The 16,811-nt window shown below is 36.8% G+C and overlaps 1 protein-coding gene across 9 annotated transcripts in view; it reads left to right on the top strand.

Annotated features, from left to right (window-relative positions):
- The window catches only part of FUT8 (fucosyltransferase 8), a 306,584-nt gene that overhangs the window by 265,952 nt on the left and 23,821 nt on the right, over positions 1-16,811 (top strand). For all 9 annotated transcript variants that reach the window (XM_061156864.1, XM_061156858.1, XM_061156861.1 and 6 more), the window contains one exon: positions 14,565-14,811. In XM_061156864.1, the coding sequence (XP_061012847.1) occupies positions 14,565-14,811 (247 nt within the window). The remainder of the gene's footprint in view (positions 1-14,564; positions 14,812-16,811) is intronic.

The following is a 16,811-nucleotide window of genomic DNA, read 5'->3' as shown; positions in this document are numbered from 1 at the left end:
CTACTTTCTTTTTTTTTTTTTTTTCATTTATTTTTATTAGTTGGAGGCTAATTACTTTACAATATTGTAGTGGGTTCTGTCATACATTGACATGAATCAGCCATGGATCTACATGTATTCCCCATCCTGATCCCCCCTCCCACCTCCCTCTCCACCCAATCCCTCTGGGTCTTCCCAGTGCACCAGGCCCAAGCACTTGTCTCATGCATCCAACCTGGGCTGGTGATCTGTTTCACCCTAGATAATATACATGTTTCGATGCTGTTCTCTCGAAACATCCCACCCTCGCCTTCTCCCACAGAGTCCAAAAGTCTGTTCTGTACATCTGTGTCTCTTTTTCTGTTTTGCATATAGGGTTATCATTACCATCTTTCTAAATTCCATATATATGTGTTAGTATGCTGTAATGTTCTTTATCTTTCTGGCTTACTTCACTCTGTATAATAGGCTCCAGTTTCATCCATCTCATTAGGACTGATTCAAATGAATTCTTTTTAACAGCTGAGTAATATTCCATGGTGTATATGTACCACAGCTTCCTTATCCATTCATCTGCTGATGGGCATCTAGGTTGCTTCCATGTCCTGGCTATTATAAACAGTGCTGCGATGAACACTGGGGTGCACGTGTCTCTTTCAGATCTGGTTTCCTCAGTGTGTATGCCCAGCAGTGGGATTGCTGGGTCATATGGCAGTTCTATTTCCAGTTTTTTAAGAAATCTCCACACTGTTCTCCATAGCGGCTGTACTAGTTTGCATTCCCACCAACAGTGTAAGAGGGTTCCCTTTTCTCCACACCCTCTCCAGCATTTATTGCTTGTAGACTTTTGGATAGCAGCCATCCTGACTGGCGTGTAATGGTACCTCATTGTGGTTTTGATTTGCATTTCTCTGATGATGAGTGATGTTGAGCATCTTTTCATGTGTTTGTTAGCCATCTGTATGTCTTCTTTGGAGAAATGTCTGTTTAGTTCTTTGGCCCATTTTTTGATTGGGTCATTTATTTTTCTGGAATTGAGCTACTTTCAAGTCTACTTTCTACAAGTCTACTTTCAAATAACAGTATACCACCACTTCATGGGCACTTCAAATACCTTATAAAAGAGTAGTCCCAAATCTTCCCTCCCATTCCTTAAAGCACTGTTATCATTTATTTCACTTATCCACAAGCTTGTTGTTGCGCAGTCACCCAGTCATGTCCGAGTCTTTGCGATCCCATGGATGGCAGCATGCCAGGCTTCCCTGTCCTTCACTATCTCCTGGAGTTTGCTCAAACTCATGTCCATTGAATTGGTGATGCCATCCAACCATCTTATCGTCTGTCGTCCCCTTCTCCTCCAGCCTTCAGTCTTTCCCAGCATCAGGGTCTTTTCCAATGAGTGGGCTCTTCACGTCAGGTGGCCAAAGTAGTGGAGCTTCAGCATTAGTCCCTCCAATGAATATTGAGGGTAGATTTCCTTTAGGATTAACTAGTTTAATCTCCTTGCTGTCTAAGAGACTCTCAAGAGTCTTCTCCAACCTCAGGCTTCAAAAGCATCAGTTCTTTAGCACTTAGCCTTCTTTATGATCCAATTCTCACATCTGTACATGACTACTGGAAAAACCATAACTTTGACTATATGGACCTTTGTAAGCAAAGTGATATCTCTGCTTTTCAGTAGACTTCTAGATTTATCATAGCTTTTCTTCCAAGGAGCAAGCATCTTTTAATTTTCAGTGATTTTGAAGCCCAAGGAAATAAAGTCTGTCAGTGTTTCCATTTTTTCCCCCATCTATATACCATGAAGTGATGGAACCAAATGCCATGATCTTAGTTTTTTGAAGCATAGCTTATCCATAAGTTATGATCATGAAATATTTTGTTGCTGTTATGACTTTAAACAAACTGTTATCTATTAGATTCATAAAGAATAAGAAAAAGAAAAGATTCTATTTTACTTTTCATTTATTCCTTCTTTAACACTCTTTGCTATGTATGTATGTATGTATATATGAGTTTTTGACATATTTTCTTCTCTCTGAAGCTAGTGACAGTTTCCCTCAATTTTTGTTTGAGAAAGTCTCTTTTTTACTTTTGAAGGCAGTTTTACTGAATACAGAATTCTAAGCAGCTGATTTTTCATTCTTTAAAAGCAAAGTATTTTACTCCAGTCCCTCCTTGCTTGCATGGTTTTTGAAAAGAAGGCCTATGTAATTCTTATCCTTGTTCCTTTATTAATAAGATTTCCCCCTACCTCCTTGACTTCTTTCAAGAGTTTTTATTTGGTTTTGTATAGTTTGAATATAACATTCATGATACAGATTTTTTATTTATTTATCCTGCTTAGTATGTTCTCTGAACTTTCTAGATCTGTGGATTGTTGTTATCATTAATTTTGGCATTATTACTTCAAATATTTCTTCTCTTTCTTTCTCTCTTTTGTCTGGCATTCCCATTACATGTATAGTCTTCTTTTGTAATTGTCTCAGTTTTTGGATATTCTGTTTAATTCTTTTCATTTTTTTTCTCTTTCCAGTCAATTTTGTAAGTTTATATTGTCATTATCTTCAAGCTCATTGATTCTTTCATTCAGTCATGTCCAGTTTACCAATGGGCCCCTCAAACACACTCATTTCTGTTAGTGTTTTTCATTTCTAGCATTTTCTTTTGGTTCTTTCTTAGAGTCTCCATCTCTTTGCTTATGTTACTTATCTCTTCTTGCAAATTGTCCACTTTTTTCATTAGAATTCTTAACACGTGAATCATAGTTATTTAAAATTCCTGGTCTGATGATCTAGAATGTCTGCCGTACACAAACCTGGATCCCGTGGCTGCTGTGTTTTTTTTTTTTTTTTTTTTTTTGCCTTTTAGCATATCTTACAATTTTGTGTTGAAAACTGAACATAATGAATTATGTAAATACAGAACTGAAATTGATAGTCCTTTAGTGTGAGGTTTTATGTTAATCTGGCTAGGATTTAGGCTGTGTTTACTCTTAAACTGTGGTAGCTTTGGTATCCAATGTTAAATTTTCCTCTAGTAGCCTTGTTTTTTTGCCTCCCTTGTTTTTAGGTTTTCTTAGACGCTCCTTAAATAGGCAGTTCTTTAAGCTGTTGTTGTTGGTTCAGTTTCTTAAGTTGTGTCCAAGTCCTTGTGACCCCGCTTTGCAGTCCCCATGCTTTGGGCTGCAGCACACCAGGTTTCCCTGCCCTGCACTATCTCCCGGACTTTGTCCAAATTCACGTCCATTGAGTCTCTGATGCCATCCAGCTATCTCATCCTCTGTCACCCTGTCTCCTCCTGTAATCTGGGTCTAGTATTCCCATCTCTTTAAGAATTTTTCACAGTTTGTTGTGATCCACACAGTCAAAGGCTTTTGCATAGTCAGTGAAGCAGAAGTAGATTTTTTCTGGATTGTAGAAGTAGATGTTTTCCTCTTTACTGATCTTCGGTTTAGGTTAGGAGAGCAACTTGTGAATAGACATTTATAGTCATATTTTTACTATGATTATGATAAGAAAAACAAATCTACATGAACACTGTTGAGATGATAATGTGATTCATGCCTATAATACATTTTTTCTATGAGAAAAAAATAAATTTTTGAAACAGGAAAAAATAATATATTCCTAAAAGTCAAAGATTTACTATACATCAGTTATTATTTCCCCACACTTCATCTGAAAACATCTGTTTGGGCAATACAGGCCTTTACTGTCTTACGGATATCATGTAACCAGCCCCCCACCCCCACCCCGCATACACCCATACACAGGCATGCACACAGGTATATTCACAGATGTAGAGGCCAGAATGAATATCTCACTCTGAGAAACTAACCCTTTAGGCTGGGCTGTGCCAACAAGTCACCTGTTGGCAGGTAATCTCATCTTGCACTTGAGCACACCAGCTCTGGAGTCTGATGGGTCTGTCTTCTAACTCCTTCACTGACCATCTGTAAGGGTACTTGCCCTGTAGGGTAATTTTTGTAATTAAGAGAAATAATATTCATAGGCATTTAGCACAGTATTCAGCATATGATCTCAGTAAACGTTAGTATCCTTACAAGAGACTCTGCTTATCTGAGGGTGAGACTGAGTTGTAAAATCCTGTAGACTCAAGCTGATGGCTACAAGATGGGGCATTGAGCAAGAGAGAGAAGTCGCTTAGCAAAGAGTGTTGCCGACCTGCACAGACCATGGTAAAAAAAAAGTTGCAGGTTTCTCATTTTCTGTAAAATACAGTTGTACTTCTTGTTTTTTTTTTTTTTTTTTTGGGCAATTCCCTTGTATTCTTTTCTTTTCACTTGAGCTAGTTTGACCAGGTTTCTAGTCCTGCTACCAGTGACCTCTCAGTGAATCCTTTTTCTGGTTTTTTGATAGTGATGAAAACAAATTATCATGTACAAGTTTTGTCCTACAAAACTTAACTATGAGGTACCAATGTCAGAATTCCAATATCCTCTATTTTATGAATTTTATAATCTTTTCTAACCAAGTAAGCAGTATCAGCAGGCATAAGTAATATATTCCTCCTCCTTTTATCTTCTTCTGTTTCAATGGTTTATCTACCCCTTATCTCCAACTGAAAGGAAAAGAAATAACAGTTTGTTAGTATACAAAGAAAAAGCATCCTTTAGAACCAAAATGTAATGTAGTCTTATTATCTTGTATATATTGTTTCCTGTGCACTGAAGCCTAAAAAGGGCATTTGGGGTCATATTATTGATTCATCCAATTCAGAACTCTGATTTAGCAGCAGTTCTTGCTGACATTTCATAAGAGATATAGTTGCCATCCATGATATCAAGGTCTGAACATTTATATTTTTCCCCAAACATACTATTTCTGGCTTTTATCTTCTCTTGGGGTAATGAGTTCTGTAAGAATTTCACCTATTGTGTAAAATTAGACTTTATTTATTCTTGAAGTTATTTTTTCAAGCACCAGTGAAACACTCCTAATTCTAAGATTGGGGAGTACATCTTGAACACATTATGTAAATCTTTTATGATTTTTATAGGCTTTGAACATATCCCCTCTAAGCTCTCATTTTTTCGGGTAGAAGAGAATGATTCTCTTCTCCTCTTGTCATTTGGCAGATCTCTGTTCTCTGAAAAAACATTATTTCTCCTTATTCTTAAGATGGAGTAGTTGAACATCACAGATTTATTCACATAAAAACATAATTGTGATTTCCTCTTTCATGTATGTTCAACCTAGTGAAAATTACTTTGTATCACCTCTAGAAGTTCTTTTTATGATATTTTTTAATTTTTCAGAAATTCCACTGATATGAATAAAGTTAATTTTTATAATAATCAAGGCTGGAAATGTTTCTGAAAATACAAGTACTTGTATTTATTTTATGATTTATTTTGGATGCCATCAGTTATTATACCATAACTCTTGAATCATATCATCAACAGTAGATACTTCAGTCAGTTATAAGGTTTTCATGAATAAGTTGAAATTTGTTTACTTCTATTTATCCCTAATATACCACTTAAGAAATTAAAAGTAGAAGCTTTTTTAAGGACAGAGGTATCTTAGATTGCAGAATATTTTTTTGTTTTAATGTTTAATTGTTAAAAGTATGTAAATAAATAAGAATGATTTATAAGTTTAATAAATCTTTTATAACAACTTTGCTTCTATATTCTGTTATGAAGTAGGCTATTTCTTCTTCATGGAAAGCTTATTTTATCATTATTAGGAAATAAGACTGTCATTGGTTGGCTAATTCATATTTTCTTTTTACATTCAAATTGTGAAGATATTATTAACTCTTAACCATGAGCTTTAAATTTACTAACAAGCACTTTATTTCATATAAATAATTTAAAGTTGAGATCAGCTGTCTTTAGTTACTGTTTAGTTTCGTGGGAGATCCCAAGTGTGAACCCAAAGTGACAGTGAATGATATCGTCTTGTTAAGCCACAGCTCACGTCTTCTGATAGTTTTATGAGTACAATGACCAGCGCTCTATGTCCTTCACTTAACATTAAATTTCTAGATCCAGTGCACGCTGCAGAGATAGATCTAGATCTTAGCCATGGGAGTTGCCTTACCTCTTCCTTTGTCTTGCTGTTAAACTCACACCTGGAGCCTGGCCCTCTCCCCTCTCTCTCTCTCATTCCATGAGAGGTATTTTGGCCTTCTCTGAAACTTTAAGGGAGTGGAATAGGGATGGAGTAAGACTTTAAACTTAGGAATCAGAATGTCTAAGTTCAACTCCTGAGTGCTTGCTAAATGACCTTAAACAGGTTACTTTACTTCATCTGTAAAATGGGGATAGGCAAGTACTCACCACATTAGGACTTTGTAGACTAATTAGGATAATGTTATGGAAAATCTTTAGTGTAGAACCTAACATATGGTTGGTGTTCAGCAAGTGTCACCTCTTGATTCAAGACACTGATGGAGAGGTCCAGTAGGGAGGGGGTGGATGTGAGAGCTATTTTAGAAATGGTTTATGGCAGAGGTCATTGAGAAGGAGCAAAGCATATGGGAAGAACAGACTCTGGACCTTCATCCCTGCCAGAGTCTTTATCAGTTGAAATGAAAATAGGATTATGATAAATAGTGACCTCTGATTTAGAGATCTACCAGATTAAGACTTTGTGGCCTATTGATAGATAACTGTCTACAGGTTGAAAAATATGTTGCATATAATAGGAAACAGTAGGGATCATCTCATTGGAAAAGACCCTGATGCTGGGAAAGATTGAAGGCAGGAGGAGAAGGGGATGACAAAGGAAGAGATGGTTGGACCGTATCACCGACTCAGTGGATGTGAGTTTGAGCAAACTCCAGGTATCCTGCATTGTGGGTAGATTCTTTACCATATGAGCCGCCAGGGAAGCGGGTCACGAAAAGTCCAACACGACTGAGCGACTAAGCACACAGCATATACTGTAAGAAAGGTTTGTTGTTCCTGTTTTAGTAAGCCAAGGTATTTGTCTGTTTTATCAGTAATTTGTAGTACTTTTAACACAACACCATACTTGATTAAGTTGTCTTCTTTCCTCACATCCTACAAAAGTCTTAACTGTTTTGTTATTATTTTCTTCTTCCAATATGATTGTATTTTCATTTTCTTCTCTCGTGAAATAACCAAAATTTCTTGTTATAATTCTTGCATCTTAGGGTTTTAGGATGGACCGGTACCCTATCACCAGGGAATCTTAATTAGGCCTTTCTGATGTAACATAATTGTATGATAACTTAGTGTAAAATTACAAGTAGCTGTAAAGCTAGCATGAAACATCGCGTTCCTAACTCTTCAACTCTGACCACAGAGACAGCTATAAAACTCCCCCACAGCAAAGGGAGCACAGCGTGCCAACTGAAGGCTCTATCCTGCAAGATCCTGACAGCACACCTGCTCACCCTGTCACTTCTTCCAGGGATTCTCAAGGAATGAAAGGCTATTATTACCTTGAAGTCCTTCCTTCTGGCTCTTTCTTTCAAGGAGACATGACATGTGATGAAAGAATAAGAGGAATATGAGAGTGGAATCGTGATTTTTTTTTTTTCCAATCATGGGAGAAAGAGAGGTTGGGGTTTGGCTCTTTCCTAAATTTGATGAAATTAAGGTTTGTATTTGTTTCTACTGCTTTTCTCCATTCTCGTCTTTCTTACCAATGATAAAAGCTGTTCTAGGATTCTCTGGGATCCTTTAGGTTAGAAGGAGGTTCTAAATTAGAAGAAAGTATTCCTGAAAGACAAAAAACTCCCCCAAACCTCTAGTCATGGAGTTATAGGACCCGTGCAATGTGAATCATCAAAAAAACTGTTGTCAGCATCCCCTTTATGAGCACACTGTCTGTGGACTGTCTGGAACCTCTTGGCAAAGTAACATATATGTATATAAAAGTTAAATGACTCAATTTGTTTCAGAAGCATTAAGAATGACTTCAGGGATCCTGTTTAGTGCCATGAAGCAAACAAATATCTTTGGTCTTTTTTCTTTTGACACTGTCCTGCCTACCTTATCCTGAACTGCATAATTCACTAAGATATTACATACTTTCCATTAGCTCTTCTTTTAGTCCTCGATCCAGAGTTAAGTCTGTCAGAATATCATTGAGGTCAGTGAACCATGAGCCTGATTGCTTTTGCAAGGCATTTCTGTTGCTAGTAAAAACAGGAAGCACCTCATAAGAATGCTGCATAGTTGTTCACATAGTGATATGCTAATTCTTAAGAATGTTGCTAACACTGCAGTGTGTTTCATATGATTGAATTTGGAACTTTTCACTCAACTGGTTCAAGCATTCAAACTGGCAGTAATAACAGTCTTTTGAGTTGTTGCTTAAGTAGAGCAGTGACGGAATTCATATGACAGGTGACAGTTGTTCATTCAAGTTCAGGAAGAGATCTCTATCAGCCGCAGTGGTTGAAAAACAAAAGGAAAGGGACCAGATGTTCACTTTTTAATAGTATATCTTTCCTTCATATTTTAAATGAGAACAGAGCTCATCCATTAAATGAGAATATAAATATTAATGTTGTCATGTTAAAATCCCAAAGAACAGAGCTCGCACATTTATGTGATTTTTTTTTTAAAACAGCCACCTATAAATTAAAGAACATCAAAGAAACCACCCCCATCTCCCCCGTGCCTCTAGAGGTATCAACACAGGTGGTTAACTTTTGGTCTTTTTACTCATGCCTTCTCTAGTCTCAGAGAGTTGAGTAAGAATTTAATCAGTCATATTTGGCCATGCTGTGGCAAAGAAAATGTAAATCCCCAAAGTCCAGATAGTCTTTGTGGATATAATTTAAGCATATAAATTCCTTGCTCTGATGTGAGCAGGAAGTATTACCAGTTTAGACAACTTACTGCTATTCTGAGCTTTCAGTATAGCACAGAATTTTGGTCAAGGTAGTGATGATAGAATATCAGAACTTTCACATAGATCAGAATTGCTGTTCACTCTGTGTTCAATTGTTATTGCCTGTGGTAAACAGTATGAACAAGATTTACCTTGGGTATATATCTTATATGTCCTTATCTGCTGTATTTGGGAGCATATCTTTGGCTCACTGAAATGGGGCACTTTGATATATTTTTCAGAGAATATGATATTTTGGCAAAAAATCTCTTCCTGGACCTAGCAATAGCCAGGTTCTTGAGAATTGTTCAGCAGAATTGGTCCCAGGATAAGAGCTAACATTTTTTGAGAATTACTGTGAATCAGGCAATGTATTCAGCTTTCTCCATGCAATATCTCATCCACAGAATAACTTGATGAGTAAGATACCCTGTTTTACGTATGAGGAAATTGCTATTGTCAATGCCATTTTCTAGATGAAGAAAAAGGGGTGAAGTTAAATATAAACTATCCAAGATCACACAACAGTTAGATGATAGAGAATTTGAACTCCAATTTTTATGACTCCAGAGCCTATACCCTTAAACACTGTGTACACAGTCATGGTACTATATGAATAGGCATTTGTTTTGCTATATTTTGTTTAATGTTGCTCCCTACTCTAGCCTCCATTGGAGCCATGCGTCCCAGCAGTTGACACAGTCTTAGGAATGGCTGTTGAATGGGATGGCACCTAGCTGCTAGACCCATTCAAGATCACACTTAGGAGGAGAATTAAAACCTTATTCTACCTCTCTGTACTTATTTGGAGGAAGCCAGAACCTATGTGGGTTTTGAGGGCAATCTCTTTAAGAAGCTTGAGTCCAAAAAGTAGACAGGTTTTCTGGTTCAGAATCACCAAAAAATTACTAATAACTTTTCTCCCTAAGTGATTTAAGTTCTAGATAGTGATGTCTTTTTGAAGATTTTTCTCAACTGACAACCCTATTCCAGATCTCTTTGCTTTGAAGGGTCTGAGCTCTATGAATTCTGCTTTTAGGAGAGTCCCCCTTCCTGAGTTCTGCTTCTCTCACAAGACAGTAAATTACAGAAGAAGTCTTATGGACTGGGGCCCAAAATCTTTCCATCCTTGGAACATTTTTCATTACAGCAAAGCCCATTAATTTATCAGTTCAGTTCAGTTCAGTCACTCAGTCGTATCCAACTCTTTGCGACCCCATGGACTGCAGCACGCCAGGCTTCCCTGTCCATCACCAGCTCCCAGAGCTTACTCAACTCATGTCCATCCAGTCAGAGATGCCATCCAACCATCTCATCCTCTGTCATCCCCTTCTCCTCTGGCCTTCAATCATTCCCAGCATCAAGGTCTTTTCCAATGAGTCAGTTCTTCGCATCAGGTGGCCAAAGTATTGGAGTTTCAGCTTCAGCATCAGTCCTTCCAATGAATTTTCAGGACTGATTTCCTTTAGGATTGACTGGTTTGATCTCCTTTCAGTACTCTCAAGAGTCTTCTCCAACACCACAGTTCAAAAGCATCAATTCTTCGGTGCTCAGCCTTCTTTATAGTCCAACTCTCACATCCATACATGACTACTGGAAAAACTATAGCTTTGACTAGACAGACCTTTGTTGGCTAAGTAATGTCTCTACTTTTTAATATGCTGTCTAGCTACTACTGAAGCGACTTAGCAGCAGCAGCAGCAGCAGCCATGGTGGATATTAAGCTTCTAAAGCCCTTTCTTTTGAAGACTAATAATTCTAATTGACTATCTGCAGGGCTAATGTCTCCGACTTACGTTACATAAAATAGTAGCAGAGTAATGCTTTTAAACGGAGCTGTTATGCATTGACTAGCAGGGTGGAGGGCTCTTCTAGAGGTGCATGCTTGTAGCTGTGAATATCATCCCTTACAAACAGCTACCTATGCTCCTGCCAGAGAACAGGCTTGTTGTATACTAACAAGCTTTTTGAGTCTTAATCTGCCCTTGGCAAAGAGAATGACCTGATAAAATAGGGTTATCAACCAGAGAGGTCATCTGAAATATGAGATAATTAATAATGACCGTATCAATTCAGGTCAAACTGGGCAGTCAGTTGTGTAATACCCAGGCTAGTTTGCACTGGTTCTTTACAGATGAATAGTGCTAACTTTTAACGTATAATTTGTGTATATAAAATATTCTCTTGCTGGAAGACTGATGCAGCACTTTTTTTTTTTTTTTTAACCAACGCTGAAGTCTTAATCTGGGCTTCCGTCATAGCTCACTGGTAAAGAATCTGCCTGCAGTGCAGGAGATGAGGGTTCAGTCTCTGGGTCAGGAAGATCCCTTGGAAAGGGAAATGGCAACCCACTCTGGTATTCTTGCCTGGGAAACCCCATGGACAAAGGAGCCTGATGGGCTATAGTCCGTGGGGTCGCAGAGTCAAACACAATTTAGCAGCTAAACAACAGTCTTAATAGAATGGCAGAGCACACTTCATTGGTAAACAGGGATGTACTTAAATGCTTTTTTTAAAAAATGCATGTTCCAGAAAGCAGAATGTAGTATAGTAGAGTAAGCACTAGAGTCTGATTATTAGCTATATTACCTTTGAGAAATTCTCTTAACCACTCTTAGTCTGTTTCCTCTGGAAAATGAGGGGGTTTAAATAAATGTGTGTTTCCCAAAATTCTGAAACCTACCACAGATCACTAGAGGTGACTTTAGGTGGCATGTGAAAGAATGTCAGGCAGTTTTCTGGAAAAAAAAAAATTAAACATTGACTCACATAGCTGAGTTATTCCTTATTCAGTCTTTTAATAGAATCTGGGGACTTCCCTGGTGATCCAGTGGTTAAGAATCTGCCTTGCAGTGCAGAGTTATGCAGGTCGATCCCTGGTCAGGGCACTAGGATCCCTTATGCTGTAGAGTAGCTAACCCCACACACCACAACTGCTGAGCCCACACCCCAGAGCCTGCGTGCCACAGCTAGAGAGCTCACATGCCTACTACTGAAGCCCGCACCCTTGGAGCCCACCTGCCACAACTAGAGAGTCCAGGCACTGCAACAAAAGATCTTGCATGATCCAGCAAAGATCCGGTGTGCCGCATGCAGCCAAATAAATTTTTAAAAAACCAGAAATCTGGCTTGAACTTGGAGCCCTTTATAAGCAAGAGAATTTGTATAGAATTTAATAACATAGTTTTGTTTGTAGCAAAGTTATAGTTTCAGTTACCATCTATAAAATAAATCAATTGAAGTTTTAAAAAGTGAATTTTTAAACATTAAATAGTATAGATGGTACATATGGATATGGCAGAAATTATAAAGGTGGTGCATAAATGACTAAAGTTTAGAAAACTGTGAATAAGATTATCTCTAGGATCTGTTCCAGGTTTAAATTCTTTTGAATATGTATTCCAGTAGAATAAAAATGTTTTATGGCAAACCAAGTAAAAGAAAAGAACTTCCAACTTAGCATGTACTATGTAATTTTCTTTCATTTTAAAATATGTCATTATTGAGGAGGCTAACATTTTATCCTATGACAGTTTTTTTCATTTATAAATATGAATACCCCTTTCTTAATATTTAACTGTATAACTGAGTATTGATATGTTTTGGATAGCATGTTTGTTGGTGATGATGGTGTTGTGTTGTTCCTTTGTTTATTTGTTTCACCAAAAGCAGTCTGGTTCTGAGTGAGGTTTTTGAACTGGAAATCTTCAAAGTCAGTAACCATGTCATCACTGTATAGGCTATACTCTGACTAGTACAGTGTTTGGCATAGTGTAGTATGCAGCAGCAGCAGTATTCAGTAAATATTTGAACAAGTGAATGAATAAATAAGTCAATACAAATAAACTGAGTTCTGTGTCTTGAAGGTACAAGCATAGTTTTCATTTCTGAAATGAATTAGTCAATAGAGCTAGCTATACGGAAATTAAGGCCTTGGGACAATGATTTATAGAAGGTAATACTGTCTCTTGAGTGAAGTTTGGAGCTAGTTACATGGGAAATTTAGCATAACCTTTTCAGGAAGAAATTACAAAAAGAAAGTAGCTGTACTAATCTTGCTTTTGTTTATGGTCATATAGGAGAAGCTAGGATTTTCCTTTCTTTTTTCTCTTTGTTTATTATATTTCTACCTTACTTTTTTTCTTTCTCATACATATACTACTTATCTCCACATTGGGGAAAGCACCCTAATTTTCCTTGCCTTAGGGAGATATTAGAGCTTAATTTAAAATACGGCTCACTGTTTCCCTAAACACTCTTAAATTACAGTTTCTCATCTGGTAAAGGTGCCCAGCTCTTTCTTAACTGGCGTATGAGGTGAACTGCAATACTGGTGGTAAATTTGTTTATTCTAATTTATTCACTCAACATATATTATATGTCAAGGGTCTTGTTCTAAGACTCCTGAAATGAGTTTTACATATCAGTGAGAATATTAACCAGATGCTTCTAATCCTTAGTTTTACAACTGACTTTCTAATAACCATGCAGTTGGTTTGAGTGACATACCCAGATCATGTAATTTATTTTAAAACACTTTTTCCATGTATTGAAAAGCAAAATTTAAGGACTGTGTTTCATTTTGGTGAATGTATTTCAAACATATTCTAGGTCTGCTCACTACAAGTACATTCTTTCTTTAATGGCCCAATGATTAACTGTGGTTCTAATTTATTATGCACAATGACAGCATCTTAACTGGAGTTATTTTGTATGTTTAGGTTAATATGTTTTGTTACTGAAAATTTAAGTCAGTATATTTTATATTTGTGAAATCTTTCTGCCTAGTATGTTCGTGTTTTCTAGTTATTATCAATACTATGTGGTCTTTAAACTGTGACATTAAAAAAAAAAAAATGTGACATAAACTCTGAGGATACTGGTTATAACATCTTGGTTTGTTCTCAATGCATTATAAAGTTGATAGAACAGCAGTAACATTAATGGTACATAGAAGTTGAATTTCAAAAGTAATCATAATTTACGGCAATTATCTATCTCTTTTCTAACTTGAAATTAAAATTATTCAGGTATACAATCAACACAGATTCTATTACGGTCACCATTGAAAATATAATAGGTAGACTTTTGGCTAGGCAAAAAAAAGATTTTAGAACTATCTTATTTTGTTTCTTTAAGAGATGCTTGTCTTAAAATTGTAATCTTTAGATATCTCTAGAGTCATTGTGCTCTGTCATGAAAGTATGCAAGAGCCATTTGCTATCATGACATGCTGGAAGTTTTGCGAACTCTTTTTCTAATTCAGAACAAACAATTATAGATTCCACATGTCAGCTCTATCATTTGATATTTGTCCTTCTCCATACAGCAGAAAGTAGCACAGCATTGTAAGTCAACTGTACTGCAGTACAAATTTTAAAAAGAAAAACAGTTATAAAAAACAGGACTTTGCCTAGGGGAACATGTCTACTGACAATATGGTTATTCTCTGATTAGATGCTTGGAGTGCTGGAAACCATCTTTATCTGGGTTATGAGGTATTGATATGGTAGCCCAGTATGGTAGAAAAGAAAAGGCCACATACTTGAGAGGCAGACCAACCTGAACGTGAAATTCGGCTCTGTCACTTTTACTCTGGTACCTAAGTTACTTAACTTCCTCTATAAAATGAAAATTATAGAACTTTAGAGTTTCTGTGACAATAAAAGCACCCAGAGTGAGTTCTTGTCAAATGGTATTTGTACACGCAATACAATGTGATGATATGCTTTGATATTCCCTCAGGTGAAGTAAAGGACAAAAATGTACAGGTAGTCGAGCTCCCCATTGTGGACAGTCTTCATCCTCGTCCTCCATATTTACCCCTGGCTGTACCAGAAGACCTTGCAGACCGACTTGTACGAGTCCATGGTGATCCTGCAGTGTGGTGGGTGTCCCAGTTTGTCAAATACTTGATCCGCCCACAGCCTTGGCTAGAAAAGGAAATAGAAGAGGCCACCAAGAAGCTAGGCTTCAAACATCCAGTTATTGGGTAAGAACCTGATTTGTTCCTCCTAAAGTAATATGTAGTAACAGGGGTGCATAACTTTAGAGTACAGTATGAACGTTACAAGGTTTAGTATAATTTTCCTAGCCACACCCCAAAACAGAGGTTCCAGTGTTCACCTTAGGCCACATGGAGATAGATCATTCTTCCTTTGTTAACTTAGAACAGCTGAGTCATCATATTTTAGTCACTTAATAATTTGTTCATTTATTCGTTCAGCAAATATATTAAAACATATTTCTGAAATTAGCTGTCTCTCCTGGGGAAACGAGCAAAATTTTATTTTATTGGGAGTATTTTAGATACTATACATGCTTCCTGTCTTACTCTAACAGGGCCATGAAATGGGGTGCTCACATTTATAGCTTTTCTTTTACACCTTATTCTTAGGTTTCTTTCATTGCCACTGGTGATTATTTTGCATTTTTGATGTTCTGTTTTCTTTTTGTTTTGGAAGCCATTTTGAGAATAAAGATTTCATTTGTAATGTAAGATAATGTTAAAATTGTTATTTAAAGTTGTCTCTTAGCCCACTTAGTAATTACCATGTATATATGTATTCAGTCTCATGCTTATGTTAAGGGAAATGTATCAGGAAATCCTGGAAGCAAAAAAAATCCAAAAGAACACCTTTGCTCACAAGTATGTGCTCTTTCCTATACTCATACATAAAAAGTTATGAATAAGGAGTTTTTCTGTGTCCTGATGCCAGATTTCATACCACAGGAAATGTTCTTTGGCTAAAGGAAAGAATATGAGAGTTAAGTGACCTTGGTAATACTCCTGCCTGTTCCCTAATTCTGGGTCAAGTTACTTAAAAATAGTATTATTGAGCTTTGATTTTTTTTTCCATTTGTAAAATAGGGAAGGTAACACCTCCCCTAAAAATGATGATGTGATAATATAAGAATGAAAAAGGATTTTGGTTATGTAGGGAAAAAATACACTGTAAAATGTTATTACCTTTCAGAGAGACTGATGCTTAAGTAATTCCTGAAAATAGATTTGTAGGCTAGACTATGGCATTCTGCAGCTTCTATTGTTTGTAATAATGTCAGCTATTGATTAATATTAATACATGTGTTGATTCATTCACTTATCTGCAGAACATTTATTGAATACCTGCTACTGTGGGGGACCAAGATTAATTTTTTTTAAGTGACTCCTTTCAACTCATTACAGTCCATGGGAAAAGAGACTTAACAACCAACATTATACTGGGAGAATGTGATTAATGCCCTGAGGAAAAGCATAAAAGTCTTATGAGAAGTCAGGGAAGGGGAAATGTACTTTCTGGACCAAGAAAGCCTTCAGAACCACAGTGTTAGAACAGAATTTTCAAGGTGGAGAAAGATGCAGGATAGTAGTTACATTACCAAAATAACTTCAACTGCATTATCTCAATGATCCTGTAACACAGTCCAGTGATGTAGGCAGAGATAACCATTTTACAAGAAATCTCTGTCCAAAGTTCCAGAGTTTATAAAGGCCAAACCAGGACTTAAAGCTTCTTATCTTTGTTTGGATAACCTGTAGTTTTACATAGCAGAAAGCTACCTTTATTAATTTTTCATGGAGCATCCCCCACATTGAGAACTGGCCAAATACAGGAACTTGAAGTTCTGCAGACAACTAAGTTATTTGCACACTGAGGTAGTGTGCTGTCTGAAAGAGGGGTGCACTAGAATTCAAGAATCTAGGCATCCAGACTAGTTTCTACCACTAGCAAGTTATGTGACTTTGGACAACTTACTTGGTCATTCTCGGCCTTTGTTAATTGTCACTCTTTCTTTGTGTATTAAAAAAAAAAACAAAACACTGGGTTAAATAATAGGTTTCTATTAACACAATAATAGACTTTTGTGTGTACACATCATTCATTCATTCATTTATTTGTTGTGTTTGGTGGAATTGGGAATAAATAAAATCAGATTCCTTGCCCTACAGGAGCTGTGATAATGAAAATCAGGCAAGTACAGAGATAA

This window comes from Dama dama, chromosome 12 (genome assembly GCF_033118175.1).
Source record: "Dama dama isolate Ldn47 chromosome 12, ASM3311817v1, whole genome shotgun sequence".
Classification (NCBI taxonomy): Eukaryota; Metazoa; Chordata; class Mammalia; order Artiodactyla; family Cervidae; genus Dama; species Dama dama.
Note: the sequence above shows the minus strand (reverse complement) of the source record. Positions and strands in the feature narration are given on the sequence as shown.